This window comes from Cyprinus carpio, chromosome B9 (assembly GCF_018340385.1).
Source record: "Cyprinus carpio isolate SPL01 chromosome B9, ASM1834038v1, whole genome shotgun sequence".
In the NCBI taxonomy this organism is placed as follows: Eukaryota; Metazoa; Chordata; class Actinopteri; order Cypriniformes; family Cyprinidae; genus Cyprinus; species Cyprinus carpio.
Genome location: NC_056605.1, coordinates 11,028,409 through 11,052,180, shown reverse-complemented (window position 1 = coordinate 11,052,180; position 23,772 = coordinate 11,028,409). Strand labels below are relative to the sequence as shown.

The 23,772-nt window shown below is 34.9% G+C and overlaps 2 protein-coding genes across 4 annotated transcripts; one reads left to right on the top strand and one right to left on the bottom strand.

Annotated features, from left to right (window-relative positions):
• Window positions 1–169: 169 nt before the first annotated feature.
• Window positions 170–6,652, bottom strand: LOC109069488 (major facilitator superfamily domain-containing protein 9-like). The gene is made up of 6 exons (XM_019086117.2): window positions 6,408–6,652; window positions 5,183–5,270; window positions 4,113–4,156; window positions 2,303–2,432; window positions 2,013–2,222; window positions 170–1,759 (listed from the first exon to the last, which is right to left on the bottom strand). Exons 1-6 carry the CDS (start codon window positions 6,489–6,491, stop codon window positions 906–908), a joined length of 1,410 nt encoding a protein of 469 aa, XP_018941662.2. The 5' UTR covers window positions 6,492–6,652; the 3' UTR covers window positions 170–905.
• A 2,296-nt stretch (window positions 6,653–8,948) lies between these two features.
• On the top strand, window positions 8,949–13,792 carry LOC122138450 (transmembrane protein 182-like). 3 transcript variants are annotated; one of them, XM_042730907.1, is made up of 5 exons: window positions 8,949–8,967; window positions 11,821–11,941; window positions 12,405–12,503; window positions 12,849–12,986; window positions 13,131–13,792. In XM_042730907.1, exons 2-5 carry the CDS (start codon window positions 11,908–11,910, stop codon window positions 13,355–13,357), a joined length of 498 nt encoding a protein of 165 aa, XP_042586841.1. In that variant the 5' UTR covers window positions 8,949–8,967; window positions 11,821–11,907; the 3' UTR covers window positions 13,358–13,792. The 3 variants fall into 3 exon arrangements, with proteins under 3 accessions (XP_042586841.1, XP_042586839.1, XP_042586840.1); XM_042730905.1 differs by lacking the exon at window positions 8,949–8,967 and adding an exon at window positions 10,023–10,650; XM_042730906.1 differs by lacking the exon at window positions 8,949–8,967 and adding an exon at window positions 10,725–11,172.
• Window positions 13,793–23,772: the final 9,980 nt, after the last annotated feature.

Genomic DNA, 23,772 nt, shown 5'->3' with positions numbered 1-23,772 from the left:
CTCCAGTCTTCAGTGTCACATGATCCTCCAGAAATAATTTTAATTATTATTATCGATGTTAAAAATAGTTGTGCTGCTTAATACTTTTGTGGAAATAATAGCATTTCTTTAACAAAAATCTTTTGTAACATTATGTCTTTACTGTCACTTCTGATCAATTTAAAGCATTCTTGCTAAATAGAAATATAATATTTCAAAATAATAAATAACAAAATCTTACTGACCCCACAGTTAATTTTGAACAGTAGTGTATGTGTCCTATTCTCAAGGGTTTTGTACAGTTTTATTTAAAAAAATCATTGCTAGCCTTTGGGGCAACTGTATGACTTTTAATTTTAAAACACTGAAGGAAGTGAGTATTATGAAGTGCACCAATGATAAATAGTGGTTAAATGAGTATCAATGCCACAGTGAGGTGAAACTCTATCACACAGTTACATTTCTCCCGCCCAAAATGTTAAACAGTTTTCTTGGAAGCATATCAGCCTTACGTTTCTTGTTTATATGACCTCTAGTCAGAAATTTTGCCAGGAAACATAAAATCAACACATAAAACACTTTTATATAACAAATAAAAGTCTTTTAACAATGAATGGTGCTAGTTTTGCCACTGGTGTTCAGCCACTAAACAGCAAAATGTTCTGATATAAACATTCATCTTTCTAGACTTTGCATCAGACTCCATCAAGTCTGCATACGCACAGGCAGTTGCTCTCTTTCAGCATGACAGCACAGGAAGCAGCCTTACCAATGGGCATCTCACACTGACGCTGTGACATTTAGTAGCTGGTATAAAGATCCAAACTCCTACATTCTCCAAAAAAATGATCACATCACCTGAGAGGAAAAAAAGACAGCTGCCATCACGATCTTTCGTCTTTCTGTCACTTTGAGTGGTTTTCCCCTCATTGTTTGGGACTCTTGTCTTTAACCTTTGTCTTGCTGTCCCACTTCGGAGTCCTCACGAATAGCAGACCCACAGCTACCAGTCCCAGCACAACACCCAAACTAGGAGGCCCACAGGGGCTGACTTCTTGAGCCAGACCAGACAGCAGTGGTGCTAGGACCCGTCCCACAGCTGTGACTGACTGTCCCGCTCCAATTAACGTCCCGCTAGCTTGGGCTCCCCCACGCTGCAGCTCTAAGTCAGTGATGCAAGTGCGTCCGATAGTGGTAGAGATGGCAAAGAACGTGGAAGTGAGCAGGACCTGCCACACGTTGGGTGCCGTGGCATACAGGAAGATCAATGTGCAGGTGAGTGCAGTAGAGTGTAACAATAAAGCAGACATGTTGTTGCCATAAAGGTGTGTGACAGGTCCCACCAAACAACCAGCAAGGGCCCCCAACATACTGCTATAGCTGATCAAATAGCCCGTCACCTTTGGTTTGAGCTGAAAACGCTCCTCCATGGCTAAGGAGAAGTTACTGTAGTACAGCATTATGGATACAGCCATTAGAAGACGCACCAGGAACACGTCCCACATATCGGAGGAAGCCACCATGCAGATCCGTACCCACACTGAGGTCAGCTGTCTCCAGGCAGGCTGGACTACAGACATGTCTCTCCAGCCCCAGCCTCCATTTGTCTGACTGCGGACTGCTGAGGCATTAGGATGGCGAATGTGGTTTTTGTCTGAGCAGTTCTGCTGGACTGAGTTCTTTAACTCATCGTAGGATTTGCTGGGTTTGGTTTTACTGTTAGCGTTTGCATCAATACTGTGATTAAGTGTCTCACTCCAAGGTAACATCCAGACCAAACCTGAGAAGACAACATTTGGATAAGTAGAATATAGTTGCTTTGTACAGTAGCAGACAAGCGATCACTTGTGTAAAATATGAGTGCACTTACTTGTACTGTTTGTGCACTTGCAGAAACAATGAAAACAATGAACTATCCCTTTAATGCATTACAAGATAACTGCAATCTCAGAAAACATTTGTCTATATTTGTTTGTACTTGTAAGGAATAAGTTACTTTCTTTATGCACAGAACCAGTGTTAATCTTGCTCACCTGCATTTAGAAGGAAAATGGCTGCACAGACGAATGAGGATAAGTAAAAACCGCCCTCATGTTCAGTGAGATATCCCCCCACCATTGGTCCCAGGATGAATCCCACACTTGAGGCTGCATTAAAGTGGCCCATCACTAGAGGCCGCTCTTTCTCCGACATAAGATCTGACAGGAGCGCTCGGCAGATAGACAAGGAGTGCTTAAAGAGCCCTTTAAAGAGGGAAGGGAATAATTTCAGTAATGATGCACTTACTTATTTGCAATATGAACCAAAGAACACCACTACTTACCCACTGGTATCCTGGCCAGCACAAAGAGCGCAATACTCGTGGACAGACCCAGCAGGCCATATCCAAAGCCACTGAGCAAAAGGCATGTTAGCAGTGAATAGCGTCTCCCTACAACATCACTCCAACTTCCCTGCCAATCAGAGAATACAACACATAAGACACAATTAAATATATAAAAGAGGTCATTATCAATACTGTTGCGGTTTCCAAAAATAATACTAGTACCTGTTTTGCTAAAAAAAAAAAAAATAAATAAACTTCAATAGTGTAAGATTAAAAGTTTTACTTTAAATTACATTTTTATATCCTTAGGTTTTAATAATGTTTTGTTGCCTTTTAAAGAGGTACATTTATTTTAATGTGTTGACTTACATAATACAGCTCATGTAAAGTACTTAATTAATTGTTTTTACAGTAGTATGTTATTTGATATTACATTTAAAGTTACTATATTTTAAACATACTAATTTGCAACTTCATTATTCCAAATGTTGTATATAAAAATACATGTATATTTTAAAAAAAATGACATACAGTACAAGTTTCAATAGAAAGGAAATATTATAAGTATATATATAAGTATATATAAGGGAACAGAGCCAATAGAAGTAATGTGGTATGAAATTAAAGAAAATATGCACTTAATTCCTACATAAGTGTGTCAAAATACACTCTGAAATTCACCTAATTGCATTTAAAATCATATAAATATAAATGCATATAAATTAAACATTTAAAATTGCCAAAAACATTACATTCAGTTTGCACTTAAGTATATTCTTATAAATTAATTCTATAATAAATACTCTTTTCAGAAGTATGATAAAGTGTACATATTTATCACAAGGGTAATAGCAACAAATACACAATCTTGTGAGAGTTTTGTACAAGATAACCATGTAAAGATGCTGTAAGCAATGCTAGTTGTTTTGCTAAAGAGCTAACCTTGCTTAATCTTAGCAAAACAGCTCACTCCAAAACCCTGCCTTCCATGTCAGCAAACCAAAAGCTTTCAAATGACTGACATGTATCAACCCATGGTTAGATTCTTTTTGTTGTATACAGAATCTAGTGCTTTCACAGACACAGATGCGACAGGAAAACAATTTTAGTGATATCTGTCAGGTAGTAGGACATTTTCTGTGTGATATTAATTGCAGAACCTTTAAATAAGAATCTTAGTCATTTATTAAAGGAAAGAATGTCTCGGCAAAGAAAGCTAGTTTATAGCCTAAAGGCAGACAGATCGGACCTGACAAATGAAACAGCGCAGGCCCTGAGGCAAGCACTGCAGGCATCTCCATACCAGCACTCATTAGTCTGAGGCATGACACACACACACACACACACACACACACACACACTGCACACTGGTGTAATGCAATATAAACCTAAATTGGATTTACTATGTTCTCTCTGTTTCTGGCCTACAGGCATGTCATAGAGATTCACTGTTCCTGTCCGCTGTCTCCAAACTTAACATACAAGAGAAGACAAACATCTCCTTCACTTCTTAACTAGCCCCGTGACCCTTCAGTCTTTAACCAGTTTACATACGTGTGTGCCAGTGTGTTCGTCAATGGAAACATGATGACTCATTTTACAGTAACACACTTTAGACATGAGAGCAACCTGAAGTTTAAGGCTTCCTGTAATGTTAATTGTAATAAACAATTACTGTGATATGTGCTTTATTCTCCATGGAGACAGATCAGATGAGGTAAACATGGATTTTTAAATTGAGAGCAGCAAATTGATAATCATATTACAGCGTCAAATGCTGCTCACTAAAAAAAAAATCACTACTTACCACCACAGTGCTGGAGAAGAGTTGTAATACTCCATATGTAGATCCTGCAACAATGGAAAACAACACTTTTAATTAAAATCACTAAATAAATTAATCACCAAACAAAAGAATTTTAGTTTAGACCTTGTGATCATAATCAAAGCTGCCTGCCTCATGAAATCAGTGAAAATATCAACTGAGCTGGTGATTTCCATTGACATTATGGGCCATATGCAAGCAGCCCTTTTAATCAGAGACGAGGTGCAGGCAATGTGCTGGTGATTTCAAAGACCTGCTTGTCTAAAAATTACAATCCGCCAGCAATGAAGTCATCTGTTGACTAAAAAAAGTAGGAAAAGTAAATTGGCGCTGGTCCTTTTGAGAATAGGATATGCATTGGATGTTTAAATTTAGAAAAACAAATGCCAGTTGTTCCATTAAAATTATTTTGCATTGAATTAATTTTGATGCACCCTCAGAAATCACTATTCGGATCTACAGCTGCAACATTCTTGTGAGAGAATGAGCATTCTCCATCCGGCAAGACCTGAAACACATACCAATATTGATGTGTGCAAAATGATTTAATGAATTTTATAAAATGTATGCGTCAGACTCTAAACACTGATTCTAGGTGCATTTGAAACCATTGTAAAATGTTGATAAAAGCACACCTATGATGTGATCAAACTGACTCTACTTGCCAGAAGTACTCTTAACTCTGATTATTAATCAAACTATTTATTGAACACTGAGGTCATACTTTTTAAAATACATCAATGAAACATATTGCTGAGTAAAAATGTTGTCTATTTGCATTAAAAACAGTGCTTTCCAGTAAAATGAGTCTAACAGAGATGGCATGGTGATGATTCTTCACCCATTAATGAATATAGTCTTTATAATACAGATCCATAATATTTTTCTCTGGATCACACCAAAAGAAGATAATTTTCAGAACAGTTTATAATAGGCAACAGTTTTAATAAAGAGCCAACAATTTTCTAAACGATATTGGAATATGTAGTGAAATATGTTATTAATACTGGATCTCAGAGCCACCATGGAGAATTACAACAACAGAGACGTACCTACAATCCCAGCCACTGTAGGACTTGCTCCTAGTGATTTCACATGATGACTCAGCAAAGGGATAATCATACTGACCCCAAAGAGGTCCTGAAAACACACACACACACACACACACACACACACACACACACACACACACACACACACACACACACACACACACACACACACACACACACAATTTAAATTTACCGATTACATGAATCCTGAACTGCAGAACAGACCTATATGAGCATTTTTGAACCCTTCAATGACATTAAATTTACCTGTATGACAATAAATATGATTTAAATATTATTCTAAAATGCAATTCACCACTTGATTCTTGATTTAAATAAACAATCAATTAATTAAATCAGTTAAAACTCATAGTTACAATTAAGATATAAAATATAGCGATTCCTTGACAGCTAAAAACACACTTTTTTTAACAAGAAACATTACAATGCTTTGTGGAAGTAGTTCGACAACATGCTAAAAAACAAAACAATGAATGAATGAATGAATGAATGAATGAAGGTGTGAACTATCATTACAGTAATATTAGCTGGCATAAATTAGAGGGCAACATAAACAAAAGCCAAACACCACTGAGCTTGTTAGTCTGTGATTTTTATATGCAGCCATGCCAGGGCAAGGACTTGATTGAAGTCACACCATGACCATATCTCAACCCAGTGTCACTGCACTTTCTATCAAACTAAAACTTTTAATATAACAAAAAATACCAGTGAATTAAAGCCAGGAAGAATTCAATGTGTCAGAGAGGGAAAGAAGAGGAGAGACAATGTGTTATTTCTCATGGGTGTTGGCAGAATCCAGACAGGACAACAGATTTCTACTGATGCAAGAATGAAAATTACCAAGGCATCAACTACATTCTGATTTAAATATGGGAAGCTAAAAAAGCAAATGTGATAATATTGTAAACATAAAGACCACTAAATGAACAACATCTGCATCTGTCATGTGATAGATAACATTTTAATATCAATGAGCCCTTGTAAACAAGACTCCTGTCCTAAAACAGTATTAGCAAATTCTTCTTACCTATGTGTTACAAATTACAAATCTATTTCACGTGCCATTGGGAATATAATAATTACATGTGCAGAACAGGGGCATCAGATGTATGTAAACTTACTGACAGCAGCTTAAACTGATGTGTCATTGCGATTAATGACATACAAAAGACACTTTCTAAATACAAAATAGGATACTCACCATGAATCCCACCACGTATATACATCGTATGATGCGCGTTGGTCTCCGTCGTTTGTGGGCACTGGCACATGTAGAGTTATTCATTCTCCCGCATTGACAGAGACTAGTGCAGTCAACGCGGAAGCGATGCACGGCGTTGCTATGTTGTTCTTTTCGAAACACCACGAGGTTTAGACCATGCGCCTTTAAAAGAGGTGCGGAGTGTATTGTGAGAGTAAGATTCTCCTGGAAATCACGAATATCCCTGGTTGCTTGTGTTTAATTACTTAAAAAATGTCTAATTAATTTCGTGCGCACAAATGTGCGGTTTTTCACGTGGTAAAATGCTGAGTGTTGGTTTACATAGTGTACATGGGCTCCTGTTTATGGTACAGTCCAGTGAACGCATCTAGCGCTCTGTTTGAACTGAGAGTGAAATGTAACTGGTATTACCTTGTACTTTTCTAAAATTAAGCATCATTTATTAAGAAATATTCAATGTGTTTATCGAAAATTTCCCCCTTTCTGAAATGAAGTGAAAACCTTTTAAACAAAACACCTTTTCTTGGGAGTAACTAGTAGCGTCGTTAGTTCTGTCTTCTGTAGCAAGTTCCTCTTGAAACTAGTGGCGTAATTTTGGTGGGAAAATAACAACGCAAACATGAGTGAGTAGTGGGTGACTTGTGTGATGTTTGTTTTGTGGTCTTAGATGGTTTGTTTCACTCCAAAACATTTAATCTGCATAAAGATATTACATGAAATTAAATTATATTAATGGGTGGGCATATGATAACACCAATACTTCTAAACAATATAATATACAATTAACATCTGTTGATCTTATGTAGGCATACCTCATTTATTGTTTCCTTTTATTTTGCAACTACTGCTATTGAATGTACACAATGATATGGTTTGCTAGAAAAAGAAATGTTGCTAAAGTGCAGAAATGCTTAAACCAGGGTCTGCAGGCCTTAAGGTGGACAGTAACAAAGACTATAGATATGCCTGAAATTACTTTTTTATTTGGCCCGCCCTTCCATATCACAAGAAGCATGTCTACATAAATGTCTTATTTATATTTATGTTTGGACATTTTTTGGCTTTATTTTTGAATTGAAATATAAACAAAAAAATAATTGAAATTGATCTAACAAAATAAATATTTAAAATTATTTAAAAAAAGCTAAACAAATTTTAATGTATTATTGCCATAGAATATATAATACGTTATGTAGCCCATATAGTAGGATTCAATGCAACATTTATTTTTAATCAAGATGCTGCTGTAGTGAATATGTATTAATAGAATTTCCAGTGCCTCAAGTAAGAAATCAATGAATTAAGCAATTTATTAAAGGATTTTACTGTTTTGCTTTTTATTTATTTATCTATTTTACACATTAACTTTGTTTAAATATAAAAACCTATCTCTTGTTCTTCCCTTTTGAGGATGGTGAATATTGTGTCTGTCCAATGTGATATTCTATATAGTATTATAATATTCTAGGCTATTTTAATCACATTTTATATTGGATGTCTAGTTTATTGTGTTTTGTACCATACAGCTTTATAGCGAATCATTTACTTTGCATACTTCAGCCCCATCTACTGGCAGTCTTTCTTCTTTGTTAGACTGTACCAGTTTGTAGGGTCACTTGAGTGGGTGAGAGGGTGGATGCCATGCCTTTGAGAACTTGCATTACCTCCTATTTATATTTCTCACATAACCTTTAACTGCGTTGATCTACAGACCTCACAGTTTTGTTTTGTGTGTGTGTGTGTGTGTGTGTGTGTATGTGTGTGAACCCACATGTTGTATTGTCAGGTGAGCTTGACTCAATCCAAGTTTATGTCATGGTAATTGTAGAGCTAAACTTCTCTCTAGAATTTTGTTTACAAATCCTCTCCAGGTTTGAATATGGAATCGAGGAAGCCAAGATACCCAATCATCCCAGTGCAGCTGATACAGTGATGTTCCCAAGATAGTTTACATAAACACACTCACGTGGACCCATCCTCACATCTCGTGTTAAAGGAATGCTTTTGATTATGTATACCAGAATATATAACAGCTTAATTTAAGATAATGAATCCAAATCACCAGGAAAGTAGCATTAACTTTGTCTTTCTCTGCAGAAGAAAAGGACTGTTGTTTCTCAATAACAGGATAAAGTGCAGAGATAAATTTAGCAGCACAGGGAACTAAAACCACCTCTGCTCTGCTGTGCAGAAACACCACCGACAGTCATTACTACACCAGCACTTAGAGTCATCAATGGACATCTGTTGTAATTATTTTTAATTTTAGCTTGTATCATTTTTCTCCTGTATTTCTGATCCCTAAATATCCCTCCACACTCAAACCCAGCTCAATGCAAGGGTGGCCTCTCAGGAAAAGCCCAGGTTCATAGCCTTGTGTCCACTACAGTGGCTCTGGCCTTCATTCACAGCACAGTGATAATTTGTCGCAGGTTTATCTGCTCTGTGCAAAATGCCTCACTTGACATATAATGAGTGTTTATTTTCTGTTTTTCAGGTATATAGTGGAAGCAGTTGCACTACTTTTTAAAGGTTTGGGGTCAGTGATTTTTATTTATTTATTTATTGGTCTGTTTTTAAAAGAAGTCTCTAGTCTAAAGCTCTCTGAGTCTGCATTTATTTAATCAAAAATACAATAATATATTGCAATAATATTTCACAATAATATTGTGAAATATTATTGCAATTAAAATGTTTTCTGTTTTACTATATTTAATGTCTATATTTTATTTTATAAAATGTTATTTATTCCTCTGATTTATTCCTGATTTTTAGCGGACAGATGATCCTTTTAATATGTTGATTTTCTGCTTAATTCATTAATTAATTCATTATTAATATTATTATCAATGTTGAAAACAGCGTCTTAATTTTTTTTTTTTTTTTTTTTTGTGGAAACTGATACTGAAACTGAAATTGACTTTTTCAATATTCTTTAAGTTCAAATAAGCACAACTTATATGAAATAGAAATATTTTGAAACATAAATGTCTCTCACTTTTGAAAGACAAATGTGACCCTGGAGCACAAAACCAGTCTTAAGTCGCTGTGGTATATTTGTAGCAATAGCCAACAATACACTGTATGGGTCAAAATTATAGATTTTTCTTTTATGCCATAAAACATTAGGATATTAAGTAAAGATCATGTTCCATGAAGATATTTTGTAAATTTCGTCCTGTAAATATATCAAAACTTAATTTTTGATAAGTAATATGCATTGCTAAGAACTTCATTTGGACAACTTTAAAGGTATTTCTAAATATATAGATTTTTTTTTTTCACCCTCAGATTCCAGATTTTCAAATAGTTGTATCTGAGCCAAATATTGTCCTATTCTAACAAACCACACATCAATGGCAAGCCTATTTATACAGCTTTGAGATGATCTCAATTTAAAAAAATTGACCCTTATGACTGGTTTTGTGGTCCAAGATCACACATGAATGCATCCTTTCTGAATAAAACTATTAATTCCTTACTAACTCCACATTTTTGAAGGGTAGTGCATATAAATGTATATCCATATGTTATGTCTAAATGGATGTTAATGTATTAACTTTGGTTCATCTTCAGAGTTCACTTCTCAGTTGGTGGTGGGATTTGTGACAGACATTGGGAATGCTGGTCTCTAGTGTCTTCATTTTCATTCCTCTCTCAGCTGATTGTCTTGTGGGGGGATATTTTGGTCCAATCGTCTCCCCCCTGAAATCTCATTCTTACAGTAAACCACTCCTCTGACAGAGGCAGCAGGCACCTTCACTCAACTGACAAAAATAGCTCAATGGACAGCTCTACGCTAGTGTGCTGTCATGAAGCCCACTCCCCACCCAATGCCAGATCCTGCTCTGGCTAAGGGAAGAGCACACTGACACACACACATATAGACACCAGCGCTCGGAAAAGTACGAGAACAGCCACTTGTGTTCACACACTATACACCTTGCTGAGCGTACTAAGAGACTATTTTTCACACAGATTGTGAGGAGTTACGTAATTTCAGTGCCTACTTCATGTGGGAAGGAGGAGAGACTGTTTAACAAGAAGTAAACAGCTGAGAAAGTACCACTCTAAGATTGTCATCATGAAGTTACATGTGGCAATATTTTTTGCTGGGCTCTTTGGTGCCTTGGCAACTCTGTTCATTTTCTTGTCTTTTGGCACGGACTATTGGCTCTTGGCATCAGAGACCTGCAATTCACATGGTCTGGTTACTTTGCAGGTGGGTGGAAGTGTTGTTTTAATTCCTTTATGGCAAAGAGTAAAGTGGACAAGTGTTTTATTGATATATAGTTGTCAGAAGATTATGGATGGTCTGTTTATAAATATGAAATGAGTCTCTTCAGAATAGCATGTTTGTTTTTTATTGAAAGTAAACTGAACTAGATTTCTGCTCTTTGATCCTTACTGAAGCAAGATCCTCAAGCAGTCATGGGCATCTTTGGTTTATAAGCAGTGACTGTCATGTGACATCCTCAAACATCACTATTTACAGTCTCTCAGTTGCTTGAATGTAGACTGTCACATGCTGTAGCGTGATACCACGCTTAATACTAAATAACGAAACTGGAATCTCAGTGCAGTTTCTATTCATAGGACTCATGCATGAATTAGGTTTCCCTCATAAAGGATTAGGAGGGAAAAGTGAGTTCTTACTGACATGTGCACAACCTGAGCTCTGTTTTACAAGGTCGAAATGTATGATTTTTAGAAAAATATATGCATCAAAGGTCTACCTCTAAATGTAAGTGTCATAGGGGCATTAGAGCTTGTTCTGGCTTGAACTGTGGATAACAATTTGTCAAAATGTAAAACAGTTTTGACAAATTGGCATGAGTGTGTGTTGCACTCGTGTGCTTGGAGGCTGAAAGACGGGTGTCTACAGGAAAGCTTGATGTTGAACTTTTTTCATGTCTCATAGTAATTCTGTGTCTTTTAATTGTGGTGCTTAAATGTAAATATAAATTTGCATTCTTTTTGCAGAAAATAATTGCAATGCTCACTTGTTATTCATCTAGTGCATACTTCTCTTGAAGATTCCTGCTATCAGTTCTGTTTTGGAACATGATATCTGGTTTCTAGATGGCCGGGCACGTCATTAATTGGTCATTAGCTGGTCTAAGATCATTTAAACTAAAGCATTGTCACTGGTCAACAGTCTAACAACAGGCTTAGTTAAAGTTGGGTTTTCGAGCAGGGTTGAGTCAAGTGACTCAAAGCACTTCTGCATTCCATAATATATTGTTCTTGACTTGCTTTTTATAAACTGCATCTAAACATTTACAGCGAATATGTCCATCCATGTTCTCTAGTTGTTTTCAAATTTGTAAAATCACTGGCTTCACAACAGATGTTTGTTGCTCTCTGACCTCTGCTCTCTGCTCCTTCACAGCAAGGTGGTGTTAGCGAAGTTAGCGAAGACCAGAACATTACCTTTCATCATGAGGGCTTCTTTTGGCGCTGTAGTTTTAATGAAATCATGAATGATGACGATCTGTGGAAGTTCTGGTTTGGTAAGAGACTGTTACATTTGCTTTGGTGCAACAATCATTCAGAGGGGTCAATTTCACAGCACTTATCACTATAGGTTAGTGTTCATTAATACATATATTAAATATATTTTAACATTTGGATAAGTGTGAATTAATAATGGACAAAAAATGCTGTAATAATTGTTGTTCGTTGATACCTAATCATGAACTAATTTGAAATTTACCATTTTTTTTTTCATATTGCAAAGTGTGAAGTGCTCATGCTCACTGAATGTGGCATTTGGCCCACTTGTATGACAGTGCCACAAATATCAAAGGGATCTGACCTGTTGCCCTACAGAAGGTTGAAAGAGAGGGAATAAGTGTTCGGACAACCTCAGTGTAGCAAACAAATTGAATATGCAACACCTCTTTGAAATCTTAATTGAAACCATGATTTAGCTCACACACTAATAAATGGCAGTTGTCCTTGTTCTTCTCTTAGAAAATCAGCCACATGCGAGGGAATGCAAACCTGCATATCTTCTCCCCTTTCCGTTCCCTGACCAGTTCTACAACACTACCAGCTATCAGACTGCCATAAGTAAGTTTATTTATTTATTTATTTATTTATTTATTTATTTAATTATTTATTTAACAGGTCATGGATGTTTATGCCCTAAATGCCAAATTTCAATGCCAATATCTTTCAACTTCTCTTGATTGCTCTCTTTTTCTGTTTATTCATATGAAAATATTTTCAATGAAGTGATCCCTCATACTTTCTCAACTCCTCCACCAAAAGTCAAACTTTTTTCCCCACAAATATTAAGTTATGGAAGTAAAATGGGTTGTAGTGCCACTGCAAAGTATATAGTGTAACTGAACTGGCTACTGTACTGAACCGTTTTCCCTTTGGTTTGTGTTAATGAAAAACATTATCTTTTAGTCTACAGAGGTTTCTGGAGCGTCTCTATGTTGCTGGGTGTGGCTGCTGTGGTGGCCGGCGGTTTCATTATTATTTGCGCAGCTCCATTCGCCAGTCATCGCCTATATAAAGCGGGAGGTGGATTCTACCTTATTTCTGGTAAGTTAAGGTTTACATGACGAGGTATGGTGTATCTCATGTGTAACAGATATCACAAGCATCTAATTTATTCTTTACCCTTTATCTCTCTCTTTCATGTTGCTTTTCATTTCTCCAACTCTCAATGCTGTCTCTTTTCTCCAGGTTTCTTCCTTCTCGTTGTCACTGTGATGTATGTTTTGTGGTTAGATGTTTTGGATGTAATAAGCTTGTATAAGGAATATCAGAAGTCGAATAAGTGCCCTGATTTTGAGCTCAATATGACGTATGGCCTCTCTTTCATGTTTGCTCCTGTGGGCGTGTTCTTCTGTCTTCTGTCTGGTCTTCTCTTCCTAGTGATTGGCCGTTCAGTCCAAAATCATTGTAACTGAACCTCATGAATGGTTTCAAAACAGTGCTCAAAATGCATTAAAGGGATTGTTCATTACAAAATGAAACTTTCATCATCGATTACTCACTGTCATGTCGCTGAACACAAAAGAAGATATTTTGAAGGATGTTTGTAACCAAACAGTTGACAGAAGCCACAGTATTTTTTTCCATACTATGAATGTCAATGACTGCTGTCAACCGTTTGGTTTCCAAAATTATTCAAAATATGTTTTCATTTTTGGGTGAACTATCCTTTTAATTATCTGCAGCTAAACTGGATGCGCTGACTTTATGACAAGTTGGGGTGTTATTTTTCATTTTTCCTTTTGCAAATATGACTTCAGTATTTGGCCATCATGTGTGCTTTAAACATTGATCATGGATGATTTGGGAACACTTAATGTATGTATGGGTGTTTGTGTGAGTATAGTACTGCACAAAGCTTTAAATTATGTTTAATATGTCTATTAGGAATCTCTGCATTTTTATATTACTCGGATAAATTACCAAAACACATTGGTAGGCTCTTTTTGACTGCTTAAACCTTCTCAAGTATAAATGTACACTTTTTTGAGTTTGTTCCACCTTACGTTTCGATTATTAATTTACTGGTGATTTCTAGAGTGTTTTCCCCCCTCAGGCTTTGAAATAATCTAGACAGACTTTGTAGTATTGTAGAAATACCCAGCTGACCTGAAAGCTTTCTTTTACTTGGTTGTTCACACAAAACAGCACATATATATTTGCTTTGTAAATATTTTAAATTGCTATCAAGTACAACTGATATGTACTGTAATATTTCAAAAGATTCATTAAACCTTTAATTAAAAAAAAAAAAATCTCTGGTTGTTGGCTATTGATTGGATTTTTGAGATGTGGGTGTTGAGCCCAAAAATGAATGCAGGCTTGCTGTCAACTGATGGAAGGCATGATCGAATGTGGATTAAAAATTACAAGGTCATTAAAAAAATGAAATGCATATTAAATGGATGAGTCGTTCACAATAAGATAAATAACATGCATTTAAAAAATGGATGCATTTCATACCAACTTTAATATCTTTAAACTAATAAATAATGTCAGCCCTTATTTAGTCCCAGCAAACACGGAGTGTTTTCCTAACATTTCAGTTTGGGGAAACCACATTTTTGGGGAACCAGATAAGAATGTTAGTTTTTTTTTTTTTTTTTTTTTTTTTTTCAGCTAAAAGCTAACCTTCCCAAAATGTTGTGTGTGTATGTGTGTGTATGTATGTATGTTTATATGTATATATATATATATTTATATATATATATATATATATATATATATATATATATATATATATATATATATATATATATATATGTATATATATATATATTTATATATGAAGAATTCATTTGCAAAAACAGATAACGCTATCTTTGAATAAAATGTCAAAGATCATTTTTTTATGCATTCCAATTAATATCAATCAAACTGAAGTTGAGTTGTTTTGAAAAAATAACTTAAAAAATACAGCTAACACATTAAAACAAAAAATCTAACACAAACATGATTTATGAAAATTAATAAAAACGGAGTTATCTTTTTTTGCAAATAAACTCTCCATATATATATATATATATATATATATATATATATATATATATATATATATATATATATATATATATACACACACACACACACACACACACAAGATTATATATATATATATATATATATATATATATATATATATATATATATATATATTAGGGATGTACGATTCACTCAACTCACGATTCAATTCGATTCACGTTTTTTTTGACAAAATGATATTTAAGACAAATTATCAATTAAATGTGTCCTTTTATTATTGCTTTGACAAAATGCTGTACATTTATTTGTAAAAATGAAATATAACTGTAATAAAAAACTAATACAGCACTTGCATGTTATTGCTCTTTTGTTGGTTTTGATTGCTTCTCTTGTCCTCATTTGTAAGTAGCTTTGGATAAAAGCGTCTGCTAATTGACAAAATGTTAATAGAATGTAAATTTAAATAACAAAACTAAATTGAAATTTTAAAACAAGCCCCAAATCAAATAAAAAGTAACAAATATAATAAATCTCTTCATATAAACAAAATAAGGCTTTGTCTGTGCTTTTTCCATTTAGAGGCAACCACTGCATTTTAATCATGATCCAAACAAAGATGCTGCATACATGAGCAGTTTTTAAATTAAATTATATCGTATAATTTAGAAATTAGCAAAAACAGAATGGTTTGACTTAAAGTTTTGTGAAACTATACATAAAAATGTCTGCATGAAACATCGGACGAGCTGAACGAGACGCAGATTCACTCTCTGCCAGCAGGAGGCGCTTAAAGCTTTCCTTGGATTCTGCTGTAAACGAAGCAGCGCTGCACTTATGATTTTGCATTATACAGAGGCAAGATGAAAAGAAAAATACCATCTAAACTTTTCTTAAGACAGTAAGTTCCCTTTAGACATACATTCATATAAACTCCTACACCTAAATGAATCGCGATTTGTTTGCCATCTCAACCGATTTGAATCGATTTTCAACCGGCTGGCAGTTGATTGTTACATCCCTAATATATATATATATATATATATATATATATATATATATATATATATATATATATATATATATATATATATATATATACAAACGACAAACCTGATTCCAAAAAAGTTGGCACACTGTACAAATTGTGAATAAAAACAGAATGCAATGATGTGGAAGTTTCAAATTTCAATATTTTATTCATACAATATAGATGACATATCAAATGTTTAAAATGAGAAAATTTATAATTTTAAGGGAAAAATAAGTTGATTTTAAATTTCATGGCATCAACACATCTCAAAAAAGGTTGGGACAAGGCCATGTTTACCACTGTGTGGCATCCCCTCTTCTTTTTATAACAGTCTGCAAACGTCTGGGGACTGAGGAGACAAGTTGCTCAAGTTTAGGAATAGGAATGATGTCCCATTCTTGTCTAATACAGGCTTCTAGTTGCTCAACTGTCTTAGGTCTTCTTTGTCACATCTTCCTCTTTATGATGCGCCAAATGTTTTCTATGGGTGAAAGATCTGGGTGAAAGCCATTTCAGTACCCGGATCCTTCTTCTACGCAGCCATGATGTTGTAATTGATGCAGTATGTGGTCTGGCATTGTCATGTTGGAAAATGCAATGTCTTTCCTGAAAGAGACGATGTCTGGATGTGAGCATATGTTGTTCTAGAACTTGGATATACCTTTCAGCATTGATGGTGCCTTTCCAGATGTGTAAGCTGCCCATGCCACACACACTCATGCAACCCCATACCATCAGAGATGCAGGCTTCTGAACTGAGCGCTGATAACAACTTGGGTTGTCCTTGTCCTCTTTAGTCCGGATGACATGGAGTCCCAGTTTTCCAAAAAGAACTTCAAATTTTGATTCGTCTGACCACAGAACAGTTTTCCACTTTTCCACAGTCCATTTTAAATGAGCCTCAGCCCAGAGAAAACACCTGCGCTTCTGGATCATGTTTAGATATGGCTTCTTTTTTGACCTATAGAGTTTTAGCCGCCAACGGCGAATGGCACGGTGGATTGTGTTCACCGACAATGTTTTCTGGAAGTATTCCTGAGCCCATGTAGTGATTTCCATTACAGTAGCATTCCTGTATGTGATGCAGTGCCGTCTAAGGGCCCGAAGATCACGGGCATCCAGTATGGTTTTCCAGCCTTAACCCTTACGCACAGAGATTGTTCCAGATTCTCTGAATCTTTGGATGATATTATGCACTGTAGATGATGATAACTTCAAACTCTTTGCAATTTTTCTCTGAGAAACTCCTTTCTGATATTGCTCCACTATTTTTCGCCGCAGCATTGGGGGAATTGGTGATCCTTTGCCCATCTTGACTTCTTTTTATACCCAATCATGTTGCCAGCTGTTCCTTATATGTACATTTAACTCTTATTGCTACCTGTCCCAACTTTTTTGGAATGTGTAGCTCTCATGAAATCCAAAATGAGTCAATATTTGGCATGACATTTCAAAATGTCTCACTTTCAACATTTGATATGTTATCTATATTCTATTGTGAATAAAATATAAGTTTATGAGAATGGTAAATTTTTCCATTCATTTTTTACTCACAATTTGTACAGTGTCCCAACTTTTTTGGAATCGGGATTGTATTATTATTATTATTATTATTATTATTATTTCCTATGATAAAGAAAGAAAAGTAGGCCAAATGTGAATGCAGTTTTAAGACTAAATATGAGGCAATATTACCTTTTCCCATCAGAGACAGACTGGAGATGAGACATTGACAGGTGTGTCCATATAACAGCTGAATCGCTGGGAGCTATGACTCATCTATATGGCAGGTGACAGCTGTGTGTATGCGCTCTCACTTTACGTAGGACTGTTTTAGGCAATGTTGCAAACTTAGGCATGCATATCAATAAGTGTATGTCTGTACTGCATGCTCTTTTGCTGTATAAGATTTCCAAAGTGTTTGCTGAAGAACACATTGAGAGTTTAAACGTCTATTTCTGCATGTTTGTATATGTATTACTGTCAGTCTTTAGTATGTCTGTGTCTGTATTAGGTTTCTCTCGGGCCAGCTGTAGGCCTCCTGCAATGCTGGACAGTGTGTTATTTAAAGGTCTGGGATCATATTGCACATGAGAACCGAACTGTGTGTGCTCATACTGACCTATGGACACATTAGATCTAAGCTGTGGTAATGTGTGCAGATGGAAAAGATTTAGTGTTACTCGGATAAACCAGTTTTACCATTGTTGCCTGAAAAAGGCTGCAGTTATGCTTTGATAAGCCAATTTTCACTTCATGACCTGTGAGACTGACCATTAATAACCCTTTAAAACATGCAGTTCTTGTGTTTGACCCTCTGTAGTTATTTGTGAAAATCACTTTACAACTAATTTCGTTTATCCTTTTTTTTGTTTTTATAAATATACATTGAATATTTGTGGTGTCCATCTACATTTCAGCCACTAGATGTCACTGGTACATGAGAGATCAATGCATAACCAGTTAGAACTCAGACAATAATATGCAGTATAAGTTAGAACTTAATGTATGTTTGGCACATGAGGCATATAAATAAAAATAACACTATGAACTAACAGTTTTTTCCTTTTTATTGGTAGGGTAATATCTTGGTCATACTTTACTAGAAGGTCCTATAAGTTGGTTGGCATTTAATACAAAGAACTATACATGTTACAGTATTTATAAGTCTTTGTTAACATTTGTTAAAAATACAACTGTTTATTGTTAGTTAGCATGTCAGCTCAGGTTCATTAAATAATATTAACAGATAAAACTTTTGATTTTAATTATGTATTGGTAGATGTTGAAATTAGCATTAACTAAGATTAATAAATGCTTTATTATTAATAAATATATTTTTTAATATTGTTATTTCATGTTAACTAATGTAGTTACCTACACTCTAAAAAATGCTGGATTGTTAAAAAAACAAAAAAAAAAAAACAAAAAAAAAAAAAACATATTTGACTCAAAATTTTTTAGAGAATAATGTTAACAAATGTAACCTTATTGTAAAGTGTGAGCAAAATAACTTTCAGAACTGATGCTAAAATTCATGGGGCTTGTAAATTTATAAAATTAGACTTTTACGCTTTAATGTTTTTATGGCACAGTTTTTTTTTTTATTATTGTTATAACAACTTCTATTTAACTTGTGACAGTCATTTTTGTTCATAATTTTTATTTGTCTTTGGTAATTAAAATTGAAAGTGAAGCAAACTCATTACTGCTAGTTTTTAACTTGTTGTAAGTTGTGACACCACTGTGATTTAACTGAACTTAAAAAAATTGAGGTAGCAATTTTATTTATTTTTTTATTTTTTTTATCCAAAGACTCAGCTGTACCATAATACAACAATTGAAAACCTATCTACTTACTTTTTCCCCCTTGGTACCAGGTCATTTCTGATATGCGTTTGGAGCTGAATTCATTTACTTACGCTTCTTTTGTATACCTGAAAACTGTCTACTATGAAATATTCACCTCCACAAAAAATCATCTTAATCATGTACTTTGATTGTAGCTTCTAATTTAAACATATCAGTCTGTTATTGTGAGATATGGGAATTATGCTCCAGGTACCTCACAAGTTTTCAGCATACTCTTTGTGGGATGTGACACAGATGTGTGAATTAATTCTGAATGTGTTGAAACAGAAAATAACTCATAGATGTTTTGTGCTCTGTGGACTCCGCTACTCAGTACATCGCCCAGGCTGCAATATACTGTACAGTAATGTGCATCACACTTTGGTGTTTCAGAGCAGCTTACGAAAGATTTCGATAGGTTTTTCTAGCCACACATCCTGTGAGAGAATATGTGACGGGGGTGAAAATCAATCAGTCAGAGAATACGTAAAAAGCCACGGAAATATGAACAGAGAATCAAATCAACAGGAAATATCTGAAGAGAATATTGACAGGGACACTGGCTTTCTTGTGATGCAGTGTCAATAAATGCATGTTTGCGCGCTGTTGCAAGTCTGGGTGAGAATGTTGTTAGTTCCTTGGTCCCTGGTGATTGTTGTGCAGTTCCACATGATTAGACCAGATAATTGTGTGTTGATAATAAGCATGTTCACAGCACTGCACAAAACGCCGTGTTCCACAACAAGACTCTCATGTGGGCTGCCAGGTCAGTCGGGGGCTGTAGAATATGTTCAGTGCATGACCAGAGGTTAGACTGAGAGACAGTGACCTACAGCTTCAGTGCATCAACACCTTTTTAGTACACAGCAAAAATCAATTCATTCATGAAAAAAAAAGACCCAATTGGGCATGTACTTACTGTAATTGTGTAGTAACTTATTTTATTTCAATGTTTAGAATTTTTTTTTTTTTTTTTTTTTTTTAATAGACACCAGTTTAAAAGTTGACAAAATAAATGACAAATACATTTGAAAAATTCAAAACAGCACCAAAATATAAAATATACAGCATCAAAACAAACAATCTGGCAACAGTTTAATAAAATATGCTCTAACTAACCACATTTTTATTTTAATTTATTTATTTTTTTTTCTCAGGTTGCATTTCTAAAATTCAAAGGGGATATAATTTAAAGTTTTCATGGCACAGCATTTTCATCATTTTTTTTTTTTTGGTTTAAATTGGTGACAATTATTCTGCTATCAGTAATTAAATAAAGTGGTCTCAAAAAGTTTCTAACTTTTTAACATTGCCACCATTTTTTTCCACTTTACTTGAAAAATAAAATGAAGAAATTAAACTTTTAAATGTTAGTGTATTCATTTATTTACTGAGAGTCATTTTTTTATATGTAGACTGATGGTTCTCAACTGGGGGCCTCAGGAAATGTCCAAGGACACCACAAAATGTCTTGGATGCACACACAAGTAATTTATTTTAAATGCTAAAAACATGAAATCTGGATGTAAACTGGAATCATATTTCTTTCTCCTTTAAATAATTATTTTTGATTAAAAAAAAAAAAAATCTGCATTTTATAGAATCATTAAATGAATCATGTTAAATTCAGTTTCTGTTGGTAAAAAAGTTTGAAAACAAGTACTGTAGGGTTATAATTTCAGCAGAAATAGCAGTGGAAATCTCTTAGCCAGTACAGGGGGGGCCTTCAAAATACTGTGTTGAACAATGGGGGCCAAAAAGGCGGATAACTAATGCAGACGAAACTCTTATATGAATGTTTTATATCAAATTAAAGAAGAAAACTTGCTGATCCAGATGATACCTGTAATTTAATATCATTGATATTGATCACAAATCAAATAATAAACCAGATGTGAAATTTTATTTTCTCGCCTCATAATTGATTTTTGTCTGTGAATCTGATAAGCGCACTGGTTCTTCATATTTGGATACAGATGTTGGCTGTGTGTTATTCTGTTGTAATCCACTCTTGAAGCTGAAATGCTTGAAAGTTTAAGTGCAGTTTTTGTCTCTCCTGAGCACCGTAACTCTAAATGAACTCTTTCACATATTCCACTGCAGAAAGACTAAGATTATACAAGCTACAACAAAAATCCTCTGCAGCTTGTGTTGTGCCTCCTATATGCCTTTTTCTCCAAGTTTTCCTAAAGCCCTATTTATATGTAGTTTTGTAATCCCTTTTGACGTTTTAGTTAGATTTTGTTCATTTTGCCCCCCAGAATCTTGCTAGTATTTGAATTGCATGAAACAAAATGGCAAGTCTTATTAAAGCCTGCTCTTTGTTTAGAAATGGTTTTACATAATTTCAGAAACGGCTTGGAAATAATGAATAAACAATGGGTTATGTTAATGCACGTATTAATGCAGGGCACGAGCATATAATTAAGAGCCATGATTCAAAATCAACTGCGCTGGTGTGGGTAGGAAGCCACAAAGAATTACTGGAGAAACAAAAATAAAAGACCCAAGTTTGCGTGACCTGTGGGGTCAATAACATTCATAAACTGGAAGAGGATAACCTAGTGCGGTATACCATATGATTCCCATGTCTTAGGCCTCTGTCCAGCATTTCTCACTGTTAGTCTTAAATGATTTTTGAACCCTCACACACCATGAGATAGTTGTTAAGTTTAGGTATGGGGTATAATTAAGGGATCTAAAATATGGTCATGCAGAATAAGGCATTAATGTGCTTTATAAGTGCTAATAATCAGCCAGTATGTTTATAAAATGCATGCTAATAATCAACTAGTTAATAGTGAGCATTGGTCCTACAAATAAGATATCAAAATCTCAAGGAAAAAAATATTATATATAATATATGTATATATTTTTTAATAGAAAGTTCACAAGAAAACTTAATTATATAGTAAAAAGCAGCCAGCACATACATCAAAATTTCTCAGTTTATGTTCTACGGAGAAAAGCGAAAAAAAAAAAAAGCAAAACAGACATACAGATTTCAAACAATGTGGAAAATGAGTAAATGACGATGAAGTATTGTTCCATCATTTCTGTACATCTGCGGTTAGGGAAACCCCTCTGCTTAGTAAAGTGGCACTCGGGCCTATTTGAATATTACACATGTGAAGTGACAATAAAAGGGCAGGTAATGTCTCATCTCATAACCCAGTTCCAGCTGCCCATATCATCCCATTGGCTCCATGGCACACAAAGGGTTATTGAGGACTGTTGTTCCACCGCGCTGGGCTTTTGATTTTAATTGCGGTTGCACTCATCTGCTCCTCTTCACTCAAAGGCTCAAATGCCCCGTTTGAAATCTAGTGCATGAGAGATGCTGTTTTCTTTTTTCTTCTTTTTTTTAATTCCCCTCATCTCCTCTCCTCCCCCCTTCCCTCTTCTTAAAGCTTGCGATACATTAAAAGGTGTAATCCAACTGAAATGGAAATTGCGCTTCTTGAAAACAAATGATGAGAGGACGATGGAGGGGCCAGCGCTGTGCTCCATCACTGAGACCGTGAGGAGGCTCGTCAGAGGCGGGCCCCTCTCTTTCAGCCCCAGATTGTCCTGGGCTTCTTATAGTGGCTAATGGTGGAGCTGCTAGGCAGGTTGATTACAAGGTTACGGTAAACAATCCTTTTCAGCTGCACCAAGCAAAATTACATGTTGTGTTTATATGTGTGTGTATAGTTTTTTTTCTTCTCTATTTTGCCGTGATACGGAGTGTCAGGTGGTTGGTTGTAGAGTAGGGGCACAGGCTTCTGAATAATTACTTGCAATCAAGTGGTACAGAAGCGCTACAGAAACCTTGTTTATCTGCACACCGAGCTTCTCGTGATGCATTGTGTGTTAGACGTATAACACGCTCTAGTCTTGTGACTCGTGTTTGCGGAAGAGTCAAGGAGCTTGTGGTGCTCCAGTTTCAATAGTTGTTTTCTACCTTTGTAAGAAGTACTGAGGTTGTAGCATGGGACACTGATGATGATAGCATAGTACTGAACAATTGCTGTGTTTGTATACTGTAGGGTCTGGAAACTGTAGTATGAAACTAGATTATAAATATGGGATCCAGTTTAAACCAGGAAATAAACCTGGAGAGTTTAGGAAAAAAAAAACATAAAATAAATAATAAACATTATAATGAAATGAAATGAAATGATGGTAATGTTGAGTCCTGCTTTCATCAAAATAAATAATAATATAATATAATATAATATAATATAATATAATATAATAATATAATATAATATAATATAATATAATATAATATATAATATAATATAATATAATATAAATCAAAAATAAGATAAAATTTTTTATTTAATGTATCCATCAAAATTTTACAGATATGTTGCCTATATAAAAAAAAAAAAAATATAAAATGTATTTAATAATTTGTAATCAAAAATTTTTACATTGTTTACAAAAATGCTAAATGTCTCAGACATTTGGAGTCCACTGTTT